The sequence below is a fragment of the Anastrepha ludens genome, chromosome 3, assembly GCF_028408465.1.
Source record: "Anastrepha ludens isolate Willacy chromosome 3, idAnaLude1.1, whole genome shotgun sequence".
NCBI lineage: Eukaryota > Metazoa > Arthropoda > Insecta > Diptera > Tephritidae > Anastrepha > Anastrepha ludens.
Genome location: NC_071499.1, coordinates 85,742,291 through 85,761,198, shown reverse-complemented (window position 1 = coordinate 85,761,198; position 18,908 = coordinate 85,742,291). Strand labels below are relative to the sequence as shown.

Genomic DNA, 18,908 nt, shown 5'->3' with positions numbered 1-18,908 from the left:
GCTCACACTCACTCGGCTCTCCATTGGCATAGCCAATGTGCCATGTTTCACCACTAGTAATGCGCTTCCTCCGGAACCCTGGGTGTCAGTTCCGGTCATAGGGGAATGTGGGGTTCGGGCCTGCACATCCGATGCCCGAGCCGTCGATTGCTCGACGGGAGGATTTCCCAAAAGTGGGTTACCTCGTGCAGAAATATCTTTATTTAGCCTCCACATAAGAAAAGAAATGCATTTTATCCCTCCTGCCAGGTTGTCGGTACGGTACTCTCCACATAGTACTTGGGTGGCCACCAATTCCGCCGTTCCGCGGATGAGTGGATACCCAATTCCTATATGAAGCTGCCCTCTTAGTTCGTGGTAAGTTAATCTCCATAGAATGGGGTTAACTCACCACTTAAGCCTCATCCCCGCGGCAAGGAGACCGACATGACAAGGTCAGGCAGTTACTGTGAATAGTGTTCGCTATCGTGAGATGATAACGAATTTTTTATGGCCCGAATTGGAAGATATGAATGTGGACGATATGTGGTTTTAACAGGACGGTGCTACTTGTCACACAGCTAACGAAACAATGGCTCTTTTGCGCGAAAAAATTTGATGGCCGAATAATCTCACGTCGCGGCGATGTCAAGATGACCGCCAAGAACATGTGATTTGAAACCGTTGCACTTCTTTCTTTGGGGTTATTTGAAAGAAAAGGTGTAAGTCGATAAGCCAGCAACAATTCAAGAGCTAAAGGATGAGATAGCTCTGCACATTAACGGCATAGAACCTCAATTATGCCTCTGCGTCATCGAAAATTTGGAGGCCGAGGCCGCGGCGGCCATTTGGCCGATATTTTATTCCATACGTAATTGAGCCATACCAATATTATCATAATAAAGAGAAATGATAATAATTTCCTAAAAAAATTGTATTTTATTCAACACTGGCCTTTGAAACTTAACCACCCTTTATAATACATATAAAGTTGGCGCGTACACCCGCTTTGGGTGTTTGGCCGAGCTCTTCCTCCCATTTGTGACGTGCATCTTGATGTTGATCCACACATGGAGGGGCCTACAGTTTCAAGCCGACTCCGAACTGCAGATATTTTCGTTTATGAGGAGGTTTTTCATGACAGAAATACACTTGGAGGCTTGCTATTGCCTGCCGAGGGCCGACCGCTATAAGAACAACCTTTTTCTTCATTTTAATCTTTCACCGAGATTCGAACTTACGTTCTCTCTGAATTCCGAATGTAGTCACGCCCCAACCCATTCGACTACGGCGACCGTCAGAAATACGATCCAAAAATATTTATAAGCTTCTTAAACGAGTGATTCTTTGGTAAGAGTGCATTGAATTTTCAGTAATCAGTAATCAATGAAAATTTGGCTTTGGCCTTATGATTCAACTTGGAACTCTAGCAACTGATGATGAATGAAAATTTTACTGGTACAATTTTTGTAGGTACTTTTTTACTGACTACGGCTGCTTATGATGCACTAAATATAGGTATACTCCAGTGTGCCCATGTATGCCCATGATTATAGACAGCTTAAAAGCAGGTTTTAACGACTATAATTACAGCTATGCTCCAATGTTCAATGATTGCAATCCGGATAAAAATCTTGCACGGAAATGCAACAACAACGATGTGATCCTGATAGAAACCTGATTAAATTTATGCTCCCTTCTGTTCGTTTTGTTTTACGTTCTTAGTTTGGCAGCACATCCCTTTATAATTGGTAGCACTGATAAGTGAATTTATACATAAGCATGAAATTATAGGCATCTTTGATTCACCATGCGTTAGCGAGTGGCAAATAGATGAAGCAACTGTCGTAAATAAACATCTTGGCAGTACTGGAAAAAGTTACATTTGTTTGGAAACAATGAGCATTAGTAAGACCGTGTTCATATAGGGAAACTTTTGTTGCTTCAGCTTTGCGAATTCTCTTTTCGTCAGGTTCACACACGGCAACTTCATTGCTTGCAATTGTTTAGTTTATAGTTTACCTCCAACATCTTTGAGAAGAACGAGAGCTCAAAGCGTGTTGGCAGAGTGTGAACAGCTCAGTACCTATCTACTTTCCTTTCCTCTCTTCACTCTACCACAAGTTACTCATTGAAGCAACAGAAGGTACGTGTATGAACGAGGTCTAATATTATTATTATTAGGCTATTGCGCGCTGCGACCGAAAGAGATGAACTGTGCAAAGCCACTTGAGATATCATATATTTTAAGGCTTTTTAAAAATTGTAAGTAATTCTGGGATTTATTGTTCCATAATTTATATTGATGCACAGCACCCTAAGGGTGATGTAGCAGTTCCTGCCTAGTGCAGGACATTTACAAAGAATTCTGAGTTTTTAGTGTCCACTTCACAGAATCGGTAGATGATTCAGAGATCCCAGGCTACAGTGGCTTGCAAAGTAATCTGTTGAAAATTTTAAGTCAACTCTCTTTGGTTTTCTTGAAAATGTGTCTTATTTACAGGCCATATTCCAAACAGCAAATTTTGTTCGCCAATAATTCTTGTGGAAGAATGTAATAAATTGTTTAGGTTTTTTCCTCTTCTTACTACCAACAACACACATAAAAATGGTCCTGATCGTTGCAGTGGAAATTGATCGTGGTACCGAGCTAGATAACACAATGAAAAACGTACTTTAAATAAACATCATTTTAAGTACGGTAATGCAGATTTAATCTACGTTAAGAGAAATCCTTTATATTGATGAACCTAGTGGTCTCACGATTCTAGTAAGCCTTCTATAGTATAGTAAATTAAACATATGTTTGGTTTTCGCTTTTCGGTCGCTTCATTTAAAATATAGAAATAAAAAGTAGCTGGCACAGGATGAATTTATTAAAATACTCATAATTCTTCCTAGCGCTTGGTTGATTTTTTTATTTTATTTGGGTGACTCTGTACAGTATAATTTTAGTTAAAAGGCGGTTTTAGAATGTCTATTATCGACTACAATATAAAACGTGATTTTAGTTAAATTTTGGTTTTAATTAACATTGATAAAACGGACCTAAATTTGACAGCGATGCACGCTACGCATAAAGAGAAAATTCGCTTGTAATATACGAAATGAAGTTGATTTCATAGGTATTTTCTGAAAGTACTATGAATAGAACTCCAGCTAGGATTGTAAAAGCTAGCTCGATTTTCTTAGCTATTTCAAATTCTTAGCCTTAGACTATTTGTATACGTCTAAATTCTTCTTCTAATAAATGAACTACTCCGCAATAATAACCAAAAACATTAATATTTTCTGGACACTGTAATTTTTTTACCGCATTCACTAAAAAGAAACAATGTATTTGTTACTCCGGCTTATGAAATGAAAACTATATCTTAAAGATTTTCTTTGTTAAATTAGTAAAACTACGAACACAGAAAATCTATGAATGACAGAGGGGTTAGAATACAAAAACATTTTTTTCAAAATAAATAATAGTAAATCAAGCTAATTATCTAAACTGCTGAAATTTCGAAGCGTGATTAAACACCTTGAGAAAAAATCAAATGCTTAGTTTTGTTATAAACATAATTGTTTCACAAATTTCAAGCAATGCACATCATTTAATAAATAATTTTCTACTCTTTTCTCTTAAAGAGTCCCGACATCAGAGCATTCCTGGACATCGCTTTACCTGCAGCTTATATGAAAAAGGATAGTGTTGACCATGCACCAGTACATCCAACTACACTCTGTAAAGCAGATAATAGTGCTCTTAAAAACTCATTGAATAATGGTCAGGAGCAAAAGGCTAGCCTATCGCAAGATTTTTTACCGTCCGAAATTGAAGAACTCCCACATGAAGCTAAGGATGTACTCAAGCGCTTGCTCGAAGTCGACCCAAAACAACGTTTACGTTCGGTCTTATCACTACAAAAAATCGCGCTATACAAAAACTTCAAAATTGATTCAAAACATTTGCTCAATGTAAGTTAATAATTCATTAAAAATACATAAAAGAACATACATATGTGCACATGGATCTATGTACACACACACATAGGTACATATGGTATGCAGTTATTCATAGAACGTTTTCTCTTTTTAATCGAATTCATCTTTAAAGTCCAGTCGACATCTGGCCAAAAACTTGGTTCTAGTCGAGCTTAATAGTTCAGTAAAAGCAATAATTAAATTATATTTATTATTAAAATTCACATATTTCAAGTACATACATATTACCCTCTTTTCGACCTCCATCTCATTTGCTCAGAGAATTTTTTCGTTTTGTGTTTGTTTTGCTAGCGTTGAACAACAGATTGTGAACATTTGCATAAAGAGTAATACATCCTAGCACACCCAAAATCTACCAACGAACATCACCACCTTGCAAGTGTTGCAAATATTCTTGAATTGCACACTGATGCTCGACATTTAAATAAATGAAAACCTACTTTCGAAAAGATTTTCTTCGAAATTTTTCCCACACTTTAACTTTAAGAAAATTGATAAATTATCCTTTGACTTTTGGTACTTAAAAACTCATCGCAATCCCGATCCGTGGTTTACAGAATCGTATTTTATTTCTTGCTTTCACTTCTACATAGTTCTACTGAGTATGTATACATACATATCATGTTGTATATATGAATGCACATATATGGGTATTTATCAATATTAATTTTTCCGCGTATTTTGTTTGTTTTGTTTTTTCTTTTTTTCAGCTCCGCCCAATTAATATGATAAGTCCTGATGATATTGATGCCTTTACACAGACTTCCGAAGATAAAAGTGACTGGGCAGAAAAACAATTTTACAAATTTTAAATCGAATACTAAAATAATTTGCTAATTAAGTTATTAGTTTAAATTTACATTTAACACAAGTTTTATCGATTTCAAGAGCAACTTGAAATAACAAAACTAAAAAACTTAGCAAGCTGAATTAGGTTATAATTCCTGAAGAATCACTGTGTCATGTCTTACAAATAAAACTTAACATTCTAAAAATGTATCATTACCTAGCTCCGTAATTTTTCTAATCGGTGAATACGATGTTTTGAACCTGTGACAGAAATTATTAAAGATTTAAAGGATGTTTTGTGTCATTAATCTGAACTTGCATAACTTTGTTGCCACTTAGTGTCCGTTAAGCCTAACTTCTTTGCAAATCTCCCCGCTTCAAGCCTTTTCTGAAAATTCAATAGTTGCCAATTTAATTCGCGTGTTTTTGTGGAAAATCTTCAGCATTGTTATTTATAGGAATTCTGCCATACATGGTGAGCCACCAATAATGATTGAGAATATATGTACTCAATTCACCTTGGTAAGCCACTGACCCTTGCCTTTCTGCGGCATAGCAATTCTTGTATTGATTTACTGTTTTAAATTTTGCTCCATCGAGTAACGGTATCATTGAAAAATACTAAAAATTTTCTCTATATATTATATGTACTAGGTATATTGTTTCGACGAAAATAGCGTTTAACGAAATAACGCTGAGTTATGGAAGATATTCAAATAAACGTTTACTGTAGGCAAAGTTGTTCGGAGGAACGTCGATAAAACAGTACAGAAAAGATTGCATATCCGCTTTGTCTTCAGACAAAAGTTTTAGCTATATTCGTATTGGTGTGAATTGTCTTTATGATTAGAAAGAAAAAGTAATCAATTTTGATACATATATGAAGTGTGTGGAAATGTTTTTTTATCGATTTTATTGAAGTAATAGTATTTCTTTAAAACTTCTCATAAGTAAGTAGTATTTCTTTAAAACTTCTCATAAATGCCTCAATTATAAGTGGTATACAAAAATCAGCTGCAAGATTATGGTAAAGAAAATACATAAAAGCTCACCGCAAAAGTAAATGTCAACCCAGAGAATGTCAAAAGAAGTTTTCTAGTCAACGTCAGTTTTTGTGCACTTACGTTGATTTTTTTTCATTTTTTGGCCAATGATGTTTTTGTCTTTGCTTCCTAGTTCTGCAAATTCACTACTTTGGAAGTGATAGTGATTAACATTGAATATATTGCGAGAAAATACACGTCACAAAGTTTATTGGATTGATAGCAAGACACGGGATATACGAATGTTTTGGACTTTCTGGCGCTGGCGGAGGTGGTGCAGATATTTAGTGCAAAATTAAAATCGGGGAAGCGGTCTGTCAAATGCTTTTACTTAGCGTTCATAAGCCAAGCTTTGACCTTTGCAACGACGGAGATCTGATCTTTAGAATAGTACGCAAAGAAGAATTATCATAGAAATAATACAATTAAAATAACGGCAGCACAGAAATCGTAACAGGTGCAACTGGTGTCATCTTCGCTGCTAATGCAAGGATAAATGTCTTTTGGAAAATTGGTGGGTTTTTGATAAACAATTGATAAAAGACCCTGTCAACATGGCATTCCAATCGGTTGTACGATTCTATATGGAGATACCGACGGTGACGCGCATCTATACGACGGCATGTGTGCTAACGACGCTGGCAGTTGTAAGTTTGTGACAAAATTTTACATACATGCATATGTAGTATCAAATTACAATTCATATTTTGCAGCACTTAGATCTGGTGTCTCCGCTACAGTTATATTTCAATCCTACGCTTATACTATGGAAATTACAAGTGTGGCGTCTTGCCACAACATTCCTATTTTTCGGCTCAGTTGGCATTAGTTTCTTCTTCAACATGGTTTTTACTTATCGGTAGGTAAAAAAAAAATCCTATTCACTTATGGTATTCATTTGCTATTTTTATTCTCATCCCAAAGTTATTGCCGTATGCTTGAAGAGAGTTTCTTCCGCGATCGTACAGCAGATTTCGTCATGATGTTTTTGTTTGGTGGTGGGCTAATGGTTTTCTTTGGGCTTTTCGTGAACCTACTTTTCCTTGGGCAAGCATTCACTTTAATGTTAGTTTATGTATGGTCACGCCGTAATCCTTTTGTGCGCATGAATTTCTTTGGAGTGCTAAATTTTCAGGTAATTGCTTTATTTTTTGTTTTTTGGTAAGCGTTAATAAGCGTATACAGTATAACCGAAAATATGTAAGTGGGTAGGCAAGCTTGATTAATTTTTCTACTTACCCAACATAAGCTGATGAAAATAATTTAGAAGCTCTCAAATGAAGTTAACCCTTATCAATTGCTTACATACTCGTATGAGTTATGAGTTTCGATATATAAATTATTTATTTCTTGCAGGCGCCGTACTTGCCATGGGTGCTAATGTGTTGTTCAATGATACTGGGCAACACTATTTGGGTGGATGTTGTTGGAATGGGTGTAGGTCATATATATTATTTTCTTGAAGATGTGTTTCCCTTTCAAGCGAACGGTTATAGAATCTTAAAAACGCCGCATTTCTTGTAAGTTAATAAATATTGAATGCTTCCGATAAGCTAATACTACTGCACAAACTGATAATAACTTTGCAAATTTATATTTTTAGAAAAGTGTTATTTAATGAGCACGTTGATAATAACAACCCCCCGTGGGTTGGTGACCGTCCAGGTGGTTTTCATTGGGGCGCGGATGAGGCAGAGAACTTGGGCGCTCAAGCGCCGAACATAGGTGCGGGTGATGGCAACGATGCTAATCAACAGCGGTAAACAATTTTTTTAGGTTTGAATTTCTACCATACAACGTACTGAAAGAAATGCACATACATACTTCACAAAAATGCAGATGGAAAGAGGGCATGTCTTAGCACATATACTAAATATAAGTAAACAAATAGTGAAAAGGCAATAAATAAACCAACTGCTTAGAATTTGAATCAATTCCCTTCAGAACTTTATAATTTTTTTTTATTTTTGTGAATTTCGGTAGCAGTGATTTCTTAAGCCATTTAGCGCATTTTTTATATAGCTTTTGTACTGTTAAATATTTATTTACCGTTTCCTTCATTATTTGATTTACATGAAAAGTTTACCTTTAATTACGAAATATTTATGTAAATGCAACAAATAATATATAAAACAAATAAAATCTGTTAATTTGTTTTGTTGCAACACCATATAAATAACAAATAAATGTAAGGATATTTAAGAATTTTTTTCTGAGTAAACTCGTACAATCGCCTACCAACGAAAGAGTGAGTGCCTTCAGCAAGACACAAGCACAAAGCATTTGGCCACATTAGTTCAAAACCAAAGCAGATGAAATGTGCATTCCCGTGGCAGCCGGATCTATGTTACCGGAATGACTCAGGTTTTTACCGACCAAGGGCTGCCGCCCTAGTAAACTAGCCCTGTCTATTGTACAATACCTCACTCCCAAATGTGCAACTTAACATGCGAGTCGTTGTGCTTGGGCATCTACAAATGGGCTTTTACTACAAAGATGAGTCGAAAAATGCGTGATTACCGAAATGTACATACCTACCTTCTTCCAATTTAAAACGTATTGAAACACCAACATTTAAGTTTCACTAATTGCTGAAATATTTATTGCATTTATGGCATCATTCTATTCAATTCTACATTGTGGCACAAACGTACTCTTACTAATTGAAGGTTTTCTGCAACAAATGGTTTCATTTAATTCGATTTCTTTCTTTCTCACCAACGTCACCTTTTTCGGTACACTGACTTGAGTGAAGGTCGAACATTTTACCATGAATCGCAATATGGCAACAGGTTTGGCATTAGTGTTTGGAATTAAACTTTGCTCGATTATTAAGTTTCTCCAGCGACATAGTTTTAAAAGTAAAAATGTATTTTTTATCATGCTATTAGAAAATTCTTGCCAATAAAAGGTTATAAAATTGTCAATTTATTTAAACTCGTAAGTTTGATTTACGAAATATTAATTCAAACTGTCGAAAGGAAACGATGGTTCTGAACATTATTAATTCTTTTCGTTTAATGGTACGGTTATGTATTGATGATTATGAATAATATTGATTAAGCAAAAGCCAATTATTATTTGTTTATGAATTTTGAGATTTATTTCCGCTTAAGATTCGGTCCAATTTGTTTTTTTTTCCTCAATAACAATTTTGAATTTAGTATTATCTATAATTTTCGCATATTTTATGAGTTAATTCCCAATTTACTTGATTAACATCCTATAACTACTCCTACTATTATATTAGCATTAGCTCTTACATATTTCGGTTACTTCGTTTAATGTTTATTATCGTATGAAGCTTCATAGTATAGATGGCAGATAATGATATTTATATTTTGGAAAAGTGGCGAATTCGCAGTAATATGAAGTATTTTTCGAATTGCAATACAAAGAACGGAAACATTGATTGTTTTATCTTCGCCATTTCCATTTTTTCGCTATATTCCATATCATTCGATTGCAACATTTAAAAATGTATAATTTTATTTTTTCTCGTTTCAAAAATCTTGGTTTGATTATGTATATATAATTTATTTGTTGTGTGTATGTTAATCGTGGACAGGCAAATAAATACGTACTCGGACTATTTATTATTATTGCATATAAACTCTAGCCATAATGATATTGCAATGCACACAAGTAAAATACGGTAGACTTTACATGAAATATAACACGAACTTTTTGATACTTTTCTTTTTTTTTTTTTCTAAAAAAAAAAATGATTGAACAAAGGGTGGGAGGAGATATAAAAGAATAGAGTAGCGCGTTCACGATTTACATAACTAAAGCGTACAATAAGATAGTAACGTAGTTATAAAAACTGTTTGCACTTAAAAGCGAAATACTAAAAAAGAACCACAAATCAAAACAAACAAAAAAACGAGAAGATCACACACGAATATTCACAAATAATCTAAACTAAAAATAACTAACTAATAATTATTTGACAAAGGAGAACGTACAATTAGTAATAATAATTATTTAGCATCGCAAATGTTCAATTTTTGTTGTTGTAATAGGATGTGGAGCACACAAATACGAGTGTGTCACAATTTACTTCCTGACCTTAAGACTGACCAAACATGCGACTGACTGACGGGATCAACTGTATTACTTGTCTGTAATCTCAAGATCTGTCAGCAATAATACCACAGCACGAAAGCAGCACCGCTGCACAACGCCATTGTTAAATGGGCGCGAAAAAAACTAAACGGTTTGCACGTTTTATAAATTAAACCTAAAATTAACTTAATTTCACATTGCTACAGTAGCGAGTACCACAGTTATATCGTCAGGTTTACCACCTGTAAAGAGAATACAAACGAAAATGAAAATGTGACAAATGCAAGATATTACATTGTATATTATATGTACTCGTATATGAATATATATACAGACGTTTAAGCATGCAATTTATATATATGCGTACCTGTTGCATTAATATTATTGCGTCTGGCATTGATTGCAAATGGGGACATGAATTCGCTGTCGAAAGATAATGAGCGCGCCATCAACGCCAATGAGTTAGCAGTCATTTGCAGTTTCACGGGATCGGTAACTCCCTCACACTGGAAAATTGGTAATTAATATTATTAATAATAATAAATAATAAATATAATGAAAACATGTGGTTTTAAGAAATTCAAATCCAAATATGAAATAATTTATATCAGTTGGAAATCGCAAGATTTCAAACTTTGCGATTACAAAATGAAAAAGTTGGCTGAGGACAAGAAAACATTCAAACCGTTCTCAACACAGTTTATTCTGTTATTTCAGTTACTACTGGAACAACTCAACAGCGGAAACTAGCTATACGAGAAACTTATAGAAATATTTAAGCCGGCAGGTCCCATCGTTGAAACTCCCCAAAAATTTCTATAAATTCATGGATATAACTCGGATATGGCTTTGTTGTTGTTGTCGCACTATACTTAAGCGTGGAGTGTAGTACTTAACCCTGTCTGTGCAGTGTCGATTACCGGTTGTCTTCGTCTAGCTAATCTAACGGTAGGCCCAGGAATCTTGCTGTTTCGAGAGGTTGGGTTCAAAGGGAAAGGGGTGTTGGATGATGTGGTGGGTTTGATGGAGCATGTGAAAAGGTGGTTAGTGTCCTGCGGGGTGTCTTCACATGCTGGACATATGTTTAGTATGTCGGGGTCAATTCTGGATAGGTAGGAGTTCAATCTGCCACAGTATCCAGAACGTAATTGTGCCAAAGTTACGCGGAACTCTCGGGCTAGCTGGAGTTCTTCATCTGCTAAGGGTGGTGCTTGGACTCCGATTACGTCGGGAGCTTAAGAAGGTGGTAAGTGCCTCACGATGAATGTCGTTAATTGTCTGTCTAAACACTGGTCCAGTAGTTTTCGATTTGTTTTGCCCTGGATCTCGTTGGAGTAATTGAAGAGCTGACTCCTGACGTGCCTGGGAGATGGATTTGGTTCAAGCAGGTGTCTAGTAGAACTGTTTGCTGTGCAGTTTGTTGTGCTCCTTCACAGGAAGCATCTGTACTGCCAGCTAGCGATTTGAGGACCTTGTTGTGGTTTTGGACTTTAGTAGAAATTGCGGTTTTGTGCACAGAGAAGGAGAGCAAATTGTCGAAGGTTACCCCAATTATGGGGTTGTTAATGTTGTTGTTATAGCAGCATAAACATTCCCCATACTTACATACGGAGACTGCTGCTGTAGTGAAAGTCCTTGGCCGGATATAAGTCCGGGTCGTTTCGGTAACGTAGAACCGACTGTCGTGGAAACGTGGGGTTGTTAACAGTCGGTATTGGTGTATAGTCGGCTTTGACCTTGAGCTGTAGTTTCATTTCCTTTGTCCAGGTGGTAAAGAGAGTCGCCGTGGACTTGGTGGGGGAAAGTTGTAGATTGAAAAAGCGAGAAAGGCGGGCGAGGTTGTCGTTTACTTTGGCGCACTGACCATCAATGTCATTGCCCGAGGCCATTATCGTATATCGTCAGAGTAGGAGACTTCCTCTGGTGCCTGGTGGAGCTTCGATATGCAGAAGTTGAAAATCAAGGGTGAAAAGATACCACCCTGCGGAACACCTGGCTTGGTCTCGAAATATTACAGACGAGTGTCGACCACTCAGATAGTTCGCGGGCCATCTCTTCAGCCCTGGCGGGAGTGTCGATTGTAAAGTGGTATGTCATGAATATGGCTCTCTTTTTCCAATCTTATCTCAACACAATTAAACGAGTATTTGAGAGAAAGAGTATAAGAAATGAAGCTTCATAAGCGAATAAATAAATAATTGGCGCGTACACTTCTGTTAGGTGTTTGGCCGAGCTCCTCCTCCTATTTGTGGTGTGCGTCTTGATGTTGTCCCACAAATGGAGGGACCTACAGTTTCAAGCCGACTCCGAACGGCAGATATTTTTATGAGGAGCTTTTTGATGACAGAAATACACTCGGAGGTTTGCCATTGCCTGTCATAAGCGAATATGTATGCATATTCTATATGGTAATGCAGAACTAACTGGCGTGTAAGCGACCGAAACAATCCGTATTTTATACGGCCAAGGACTATCACTCCAGCAACATTTTATATATAAATATTCTCCTATTATTGCTGTTACAACAACAGCAACGGATCGTTTTTATAGTATTATGGTATAGATCGTTTAATAGTATTCCATATTGAGCGGGGAATATTACTTACCTCTTTGAGTACATCGAGCAACAAACGCTCGGGGACATTGTCAAAGACGCCATCGGTCGCCACTAATATGACATCGCCTTCCTTCACTGAAAAGCTAATCGTATCTGCCGAATCGGGACTATCGCTCAGCACATTGTGACCGTGTCCTGGTGGTGGTAGCGATAATTGAAAGGGTGTATTGAAATAGTGCTGCTGCTCTTCGGACTTATGGATGATTTCGCCCTTACGTACCACCATAAAACCGCTGTCGCCGATATTGGCGGTGTAAACAGTGCTGTTCTCACGATTCAGCACGAGCACACAAGCGGTGCTACTGCCTGTTAAAAACAATATATTATATACATAATAAAATTCAAAGTCAACAAGGTGTTCAGCAACAAACAAAAATACGTAGAGTCCGAAAAATTAAAAATTCAGTACTTAATATATTATATATATATAAATACACATGTACACACACATACACATACATATTAATAAGAACATATACATATACTCATGAGCAAAGAATCACGAGGTGTCACGCTTGTACGATGGCAAAATCAACGTCTACGTCCAGATGTTGACAATGCAATAGCCGAAAACAAAAATGCCTTATATTAATACTACATCCCAGTGAAACCTAGAGCGAGATCTTCCCACGCGATGGCTAATAGAGTACTCCGTCTAGCATGATTTTGGACCAATAGAAGGAATCTCGTCATTATTTTTTCTTTTTAACTCAACAATAGAAAAAAATGTCGTTTATTATAAAAAAATATATCAAACTCTGCCTGAACATTCTGCTTACCTCTTCCAATTGAATAATTTTTCCGTTTTCTTGTTGCTGGTTTATGAGATTTTTATGAGTAGGTACTCTTTAATTGCTTGTTTAGGAGTTTTCAAGAATTGCTCTCCAATTGCTTATTTAGAAAGCTTAAGGAACGCTTCACCAAAACTGGCTCATTACTCGCTTAGGAGGAAAGTGAGATTTTAATTAAAACTCTCTCATTACTCATTTGAGAGGTTTGCGAGCAGATCCTCTAAAGCTCTCCCATTACTTGATTGGGAGAAATGTGAATTTATTAACCAAAAACTCTCCTTGCTCGTTTATGAGCTTTCATAGGGCAAGAAATATTTACGAAATAGCATGCCTATTCATAGAAGTGTAAGGAGTAAAGGGGAGTAATTCCGTACTGGCAAGGAAGTACTCCCGGATCACTCAAGCGATAATACCCTAGTTCTACTGGGATGATTTATATGTATATATACACCTATACTTTTTGATACTTATTTTGCTATTTCTGTTTGAACAAATATATATATTTTTTTTTTTAATTTTTACCGATGTACGAGTACATTCCACCTTGATAAAAAAGTTCCCGGAACAATCTCTACCTGACGCTCTAAGTCAACTGATTTGAGTTCTGTACTTTTTGTTAGGTTCTTACATCTGTGGTTAACATTCCTACTAAAATTGTATCGCCATTGCTTGACATTTGTAAAAGTTACGCCGTCTTGTGAAAATCTACCTCTGCACTTGTTTTCGATTTTTTACAATTTTGCGTTAGAAATGGATTCAATGGTGCTATTTTGGCAATGATACTCTAAAGAAAACAGCCGTTTACGAGTGATATGAACGCTTCAGAAGAGATCGTGAGTCCATCGAGGATAACGAGCATAGTGGCAGGCAGGACGTCAACATCGAAAACTGATGAAAACATCAATGAAAGAAAAGTTAATCAATAACCGTAAATTAATCATCAGAGAGTTGACAAAGGACTTGAATATTTCTTATGGATTCGTTTAAGACATTGTATAATAGTTAATGATTTGGTGTTGCACCGTGTTGCTGCAAAGACATGTATTCTTAAGCTAAATACGACGCAACATTCTTCATTACTGGCGACTGGAGAAGAGACGTGGGTTTATGAGTACGACATGCAATGCAGACATCAGGTAAGTGAGTAGGAGAACTCGGAACGAACGAATGCCAAAAAAACCACATTGTTTTCAGTCACGGTTTTTTTTGTTTACAACGATATTGTACACTACGAATTTTTACCACAAGGACAGATGTTAATTATTTGGGTGTTATGAAAGGTTTATGTGAAGTAATTCGCCAAAAAAGAAAGTATTTGTGAGAAAACAGCTCGGGGCACTCGTCGCACAGTGTCATTATCATTATCCGCGAATTTTTGACCAAGAACGAAATGAATAACATCCAACAGCCATCGAATTCACCTGATCTGACTCGCTGTTTTTTGTTTTGTTTGATCGAGTCAAAAAATCCCTACAGGGAACGTGTTTTAACAGCCGAACGGAAGTAATGGAGAAATCGAAGATGGCTCCGATGGTTGTACCGAAAATCGTGTTCCAGAAATGTTTCTATAGCTGGATCAAATGCTGGTATACTCGTAAGTGCGTTGCTGTTGATGAGGAGTACTTTGAAGGCGATAATTTCACTTTAGAAGAATAAACTTGTATTTTAAATTTTCTGAATATAGTCCGGGAACTTTTTGATCAAGGTGGTATGTACGTATATGTGCATATGAAAATATGTATTATCATCTGGCTCACAGCCAAATTTGTGTTGGAAAATCAAAAATAAATAACTCATCAAAAGTTATGCAAACTATGCGTAAATGAATTTACCAAAATTGTAAATAAATGGGAATATATGTACAAACAGCAGTCATACATACATATATATGTTTGTGTAGTAATTTATTTTAAATTTGGTAAATTTTGTGTTTTGTTTTGATTTGAGTTCGCAAATACATGTGCTAAAATCAAATTGCATGTGATTCTGACGTTGAAATCGACAATGAAAATTGCACCAACAACGTTCGAAAATTGGCAAACAAAATATGTATTAGATAATTTGCAATCTTATGAATTGTGCATGTACCTACTCATACATACATATACACAAAAATGCCTTTGGCTAAATCTTATCAACACTTAAAAGTGCAAACTTGCAACGTAAAAAGTATACAGTATTTTCGATCAATCCCCATAGTATGTATAAAAAATTAATCTTAATCAAAACAAAAATTTGTTTTCACAAAGCCACTTAAGTACTATAAGTATGTATGTACATGCCTGGAAAATTGTAATCAAATTCAATAAAAACAAAACAACTTTTAACTTTTATATGATATGTGCTTGTTTGGCCAGTTGGCGCCGGTTAGCACGAGAAAGAAACAACTGGCGCCCCTTGTTAAATTCGGCTAAAATGGCGTAAGCGGTTATCACGCCAATCAAGAAGAAGAAGAATTCGAACAAAGCCCTGCGAAGGCATTTAATATAAAGGAAAACAACGAACGTCGTCCTGGCGTTCTCCGACAATAGGGCTAGCACTCAAGCAGTATTCTCCGAAAATTAATGTTATAACAACAATGCAACGCAGCAGTGCAAATATTCACTGGATTTGTTTAATATTTGCGTTAAGAATTTTAACCTTATCTTAGGTCAACATCAACTGTGTTAAACAAGGAGGAATGTTTTATCAGATATCACTTATTGCAGATGAAGAGCTTGAACTCCCTTTTGCTTTTCATCAACAACGTTTTGCAATTTTTTCGAGTTTTTAAGCGCTTCAATGTAAGGAAGGTTTTTGGTTGTTGTATAATAGTAGTTGTTGTTTGTTGTAGAACAACAGCAAGAAGCACGACACAAATATGAGGAGGAGGAGCTCGGTCAAACACCCAAATAGGGAGTAAGCGCCAATTATATATGTATATATGATATATATATATGTATATATAGATAATAATAGAATGGTATTGTAATTGAATTCCCTCTTTAAAGAACAAAAAAGTGTGTACTCTTAACTAAATTAGTATTGCATTGTATGTATTAATTGAGTATATGTATATGAAAGTATACGCATCTTAAAGCATTTAAGATTTCTTGTCTAAAAATGTTACCTTTTATGGCTAAAGTGGTGTGATTTAATTTATATTTGACGGTTTTGCTTCATCATTATCCTTTCATTCTATTAGTTTCACTTTAAAATAAATTTTCTATTTTAAAATAGAACATTCCATTATTTTAAAAGGTAATTTTTATACGGGAATTTTTATATTTATATAATATTTTGTATCGGTATATAACGATTAAAGAATGTACCGGTTCTAGATTTCTGTTCATTGTTACATTAAGCGCAAGTTATGTGATACATGTATGAATGTACTTGTATGTATTGGCAACTCTAAAATTTACAAACTTCAAGTAAATGGGATGGCACAAACATTACATTTTTGTATGCGTATATGTACTTACATACATATATATTATATCATTTGTATTTCCACTCACCTAAAATAGGCTTTTTTTGTTCTAGCAATTCGCAATAACTATATGCTAAGAGATTAACAGGACGCTGGGGATTAAAATTAACACAATGGACTAGACGCTCGCAAGTTTTCATTAGGAACGAACTAAATTCACCGGGATCGATTCCATAATTACGCCAACCACCGACGCCGTCAGCTACACCTGTAATTCAGAAAAGTAACACATAAGAAATACAAATACAATGTCATAAACATCATTATCATCATTTGGAGCTACAGCTCTAGTGAGACTAGGATCAAAAAATAGTACACCAAAGGGTTTTGTCTTTGACATGTATTACCTCTAAAACTATTTATGCTTTCAAGTTTTTACTAGAAGTGTCGCACTAGTTTCGCATAAGCTACCCCTTAGCTTTTCTGAATTAAAACGTTCACAGATAAATCAAACAAAAATACAAAAAAATAAAATCAAAATTATGAAACACTTTTCCTGGATATGAACATGCTAATATTGGTGGCAATCAAATCATCATTATATTAAAGAGTTAGATTAAATATCATGTCTACCTACATACGTAAAACTGTATGTGCTTGGTATAAGCACGCTCGAAATTTCAATAACATACGCACATTCACTTTGTTAGAATGCTGCGTAGTGACGTATATGGAGTCTACAACACATTAAGCACTGGCTTGGTTTAATTGGAGCTAGATAGATAACAGACAAGCAAGCATTCATACGACCGTCGGTATTTTATTTACACTCACGTATGAGGTACAAAGTACAACCGTACGAATTTCAGTTTCTTCTTACGAGGCAAGGAATCATACATATGTAGTATATAGGAGCCAAAATTCAAGAACAGTAGACATAAAAGCTGAATGGTAAACAGAAATAAGTATAACCAAACTAATAAAACGTTCTTAATAATTATAAACCATAAACATTGTCGTGCTTTCTTTTATGGTATCAAGGAATTTATATAACTTAAGAAGCTGCACTCGCTTATTGGAAATCGATAATGTAAAAAATTTGGAATATCGGACATAAACGTTTTGGCAAACTATATAAAATAAATAATTATTTACACTTGTTTACAATATACATAGTATATTATAAAATTTTATTCATAATTTTTCCTTACCCAAGACATCTGCATTAATGGTTGACGCCTTAAACCACGAATCTTCGCCGTACTTTCCAGGCTTGTATTTAGAGGTGAGGAAGTCTTTGGGAAAACCACACACTACAGATACAAAGTGCGGGCGTTGTTTCGAGGCACTATTTACATTCGCGGTCGCGTTACTAGCTGTCTCTAATAGCGTAGAGAATCCACTACGCAACGCTCGCGAGATCACTCGCGTCGTCCAGCTCAATGAATGCATCCGAAAATTCTTGTAATCTTTGCTAATGAAATGCTTTGATTGTATACTAAATATGAAAATATTAGACCGTTTTCTTTTCTTAATTCTATGTGGCTTCTGCTTTGGTATTTTTTTGTGCAGGTGATTCCACTCTTCGTCGACTTAGCACTTTTCACAAAAAATTTGTTGGATCAAAATCGCAAATATCTAAAACAGAACACACAGTGTAGGTCGACAAAATCATTTCGTTTTAAACAATATACTAGATGATAGTGTGAATTATTGGTCGGGCGCAATATAGCAATCATTAGGATGGAAAAACTCCGTTCAGCTTTTGGTCGAGTTCACATTAACATTTATGTAACGTCTTCGTTGTAGTGCCATAAAGTTTCAGAATACACTTGGTCATTACAATCAGCTAGTTCTTACACATTTGTACTTAATAGTTACTTCTCACTTCAAGCTGTCTCAATTTCCAAGGATATTCCCAAGGAACGGAGATTTTCTTTAATTACGCGTGAGACAAATTCGACATCTACAAAATCCACCCAAAACGAACAAAATCGACTGGATAATAGACAGGGTTGCTTGCTAATTCCAATAAAACATGTGACACGTTTGGAAAGAAGAGGGTTGTAATATTTAAAAATATATATAATCAAATTGAATATACTATTGAAGAATATACTTAAAAACATTTATAATTAGTAAAAATATTTATAATATAACATTTATTTAATAAATTTTATTCATAAACGTATTTAACCATACACATTTTCTTTCGT

At 35.5% G+C, this 18,908-nt stretch overlaps 3 protein-coding genes across 3 annotated transcripts; 2 read left to right on the top strand and 1 right to left on the bottom strand.

Annotated features, from left to right (window-relative positions):
* Positions 1–2,587: 2,587 nt before the first annotated feature.
* On the top strand, positions 2,588–4,982 carry LOC128857585 (uncharacterized). The gene is made up of 3 exons (XM_054093336.1): positions 2,588–2,650; positions 3,616–3,945; positions 4,683–4,982. Exons 1-3 carry the CDS (start codon positions 2,588–2,590, stop codon positions 4,782–4,784), a joined length of 495 nt encoding a protein of 164 aa, XP_053949311.1. The 3' UTR covers positions 4,785–4,982.
* Positions 4,983–5,834: 852 nt separating this feature from the next.
* LOC128858355 (derlin-2) lies at positions 5,835–8,878 on the top strand. The gene is made up of 6 exons (XM_054094543.1): positions 5,835–6,194; positions 6,250–6,451; positions 6,518–6,663; positions 6,729–6,939; positions 7,161–7,324; positions 7,408–8,878. Exons 2-6 carry the CDS (start codon positions 6,359–6,361, stop codon positions 7,565–7,567), a joined length of 774 nt encoding a protein of 257 aa, XP_053950518.1. The 5' UTR covers positions 5,835–6,194; positions 6,250–6,358; the 3' UTR covers positions 7,568–8,878.
* A 620-nt stretch (positions 8,879–9,498) lies between these two features.
* LOC128858353 (protein phosphatase PTC7 homolog) lies at positions 9,499–18,706 on the bottom strand. The gene is made up of 5 exons (XM_054094542.1): positions 17,904–18,706; positions 16,781–16,960; positions 12,479–12,795; positions 10,240–10,378; positions 9,499–10,114 (listed from the first exon to the last, which is right to left on the bottom strand). Exons 1-5 carry the CDS (start codon positions 18,142–18,144, stop codon positions 10,065–10,067), a joined length of 927 nt encoding a protein of 308 aa, XP_053950517.1. The 5' UTR covers positions 18,145–18,706; the 3' UTR covers positions 9,499–10,064.
* Between the last annotated feature and the right edge of the window lie 202 nt (positions 18,707–18,908).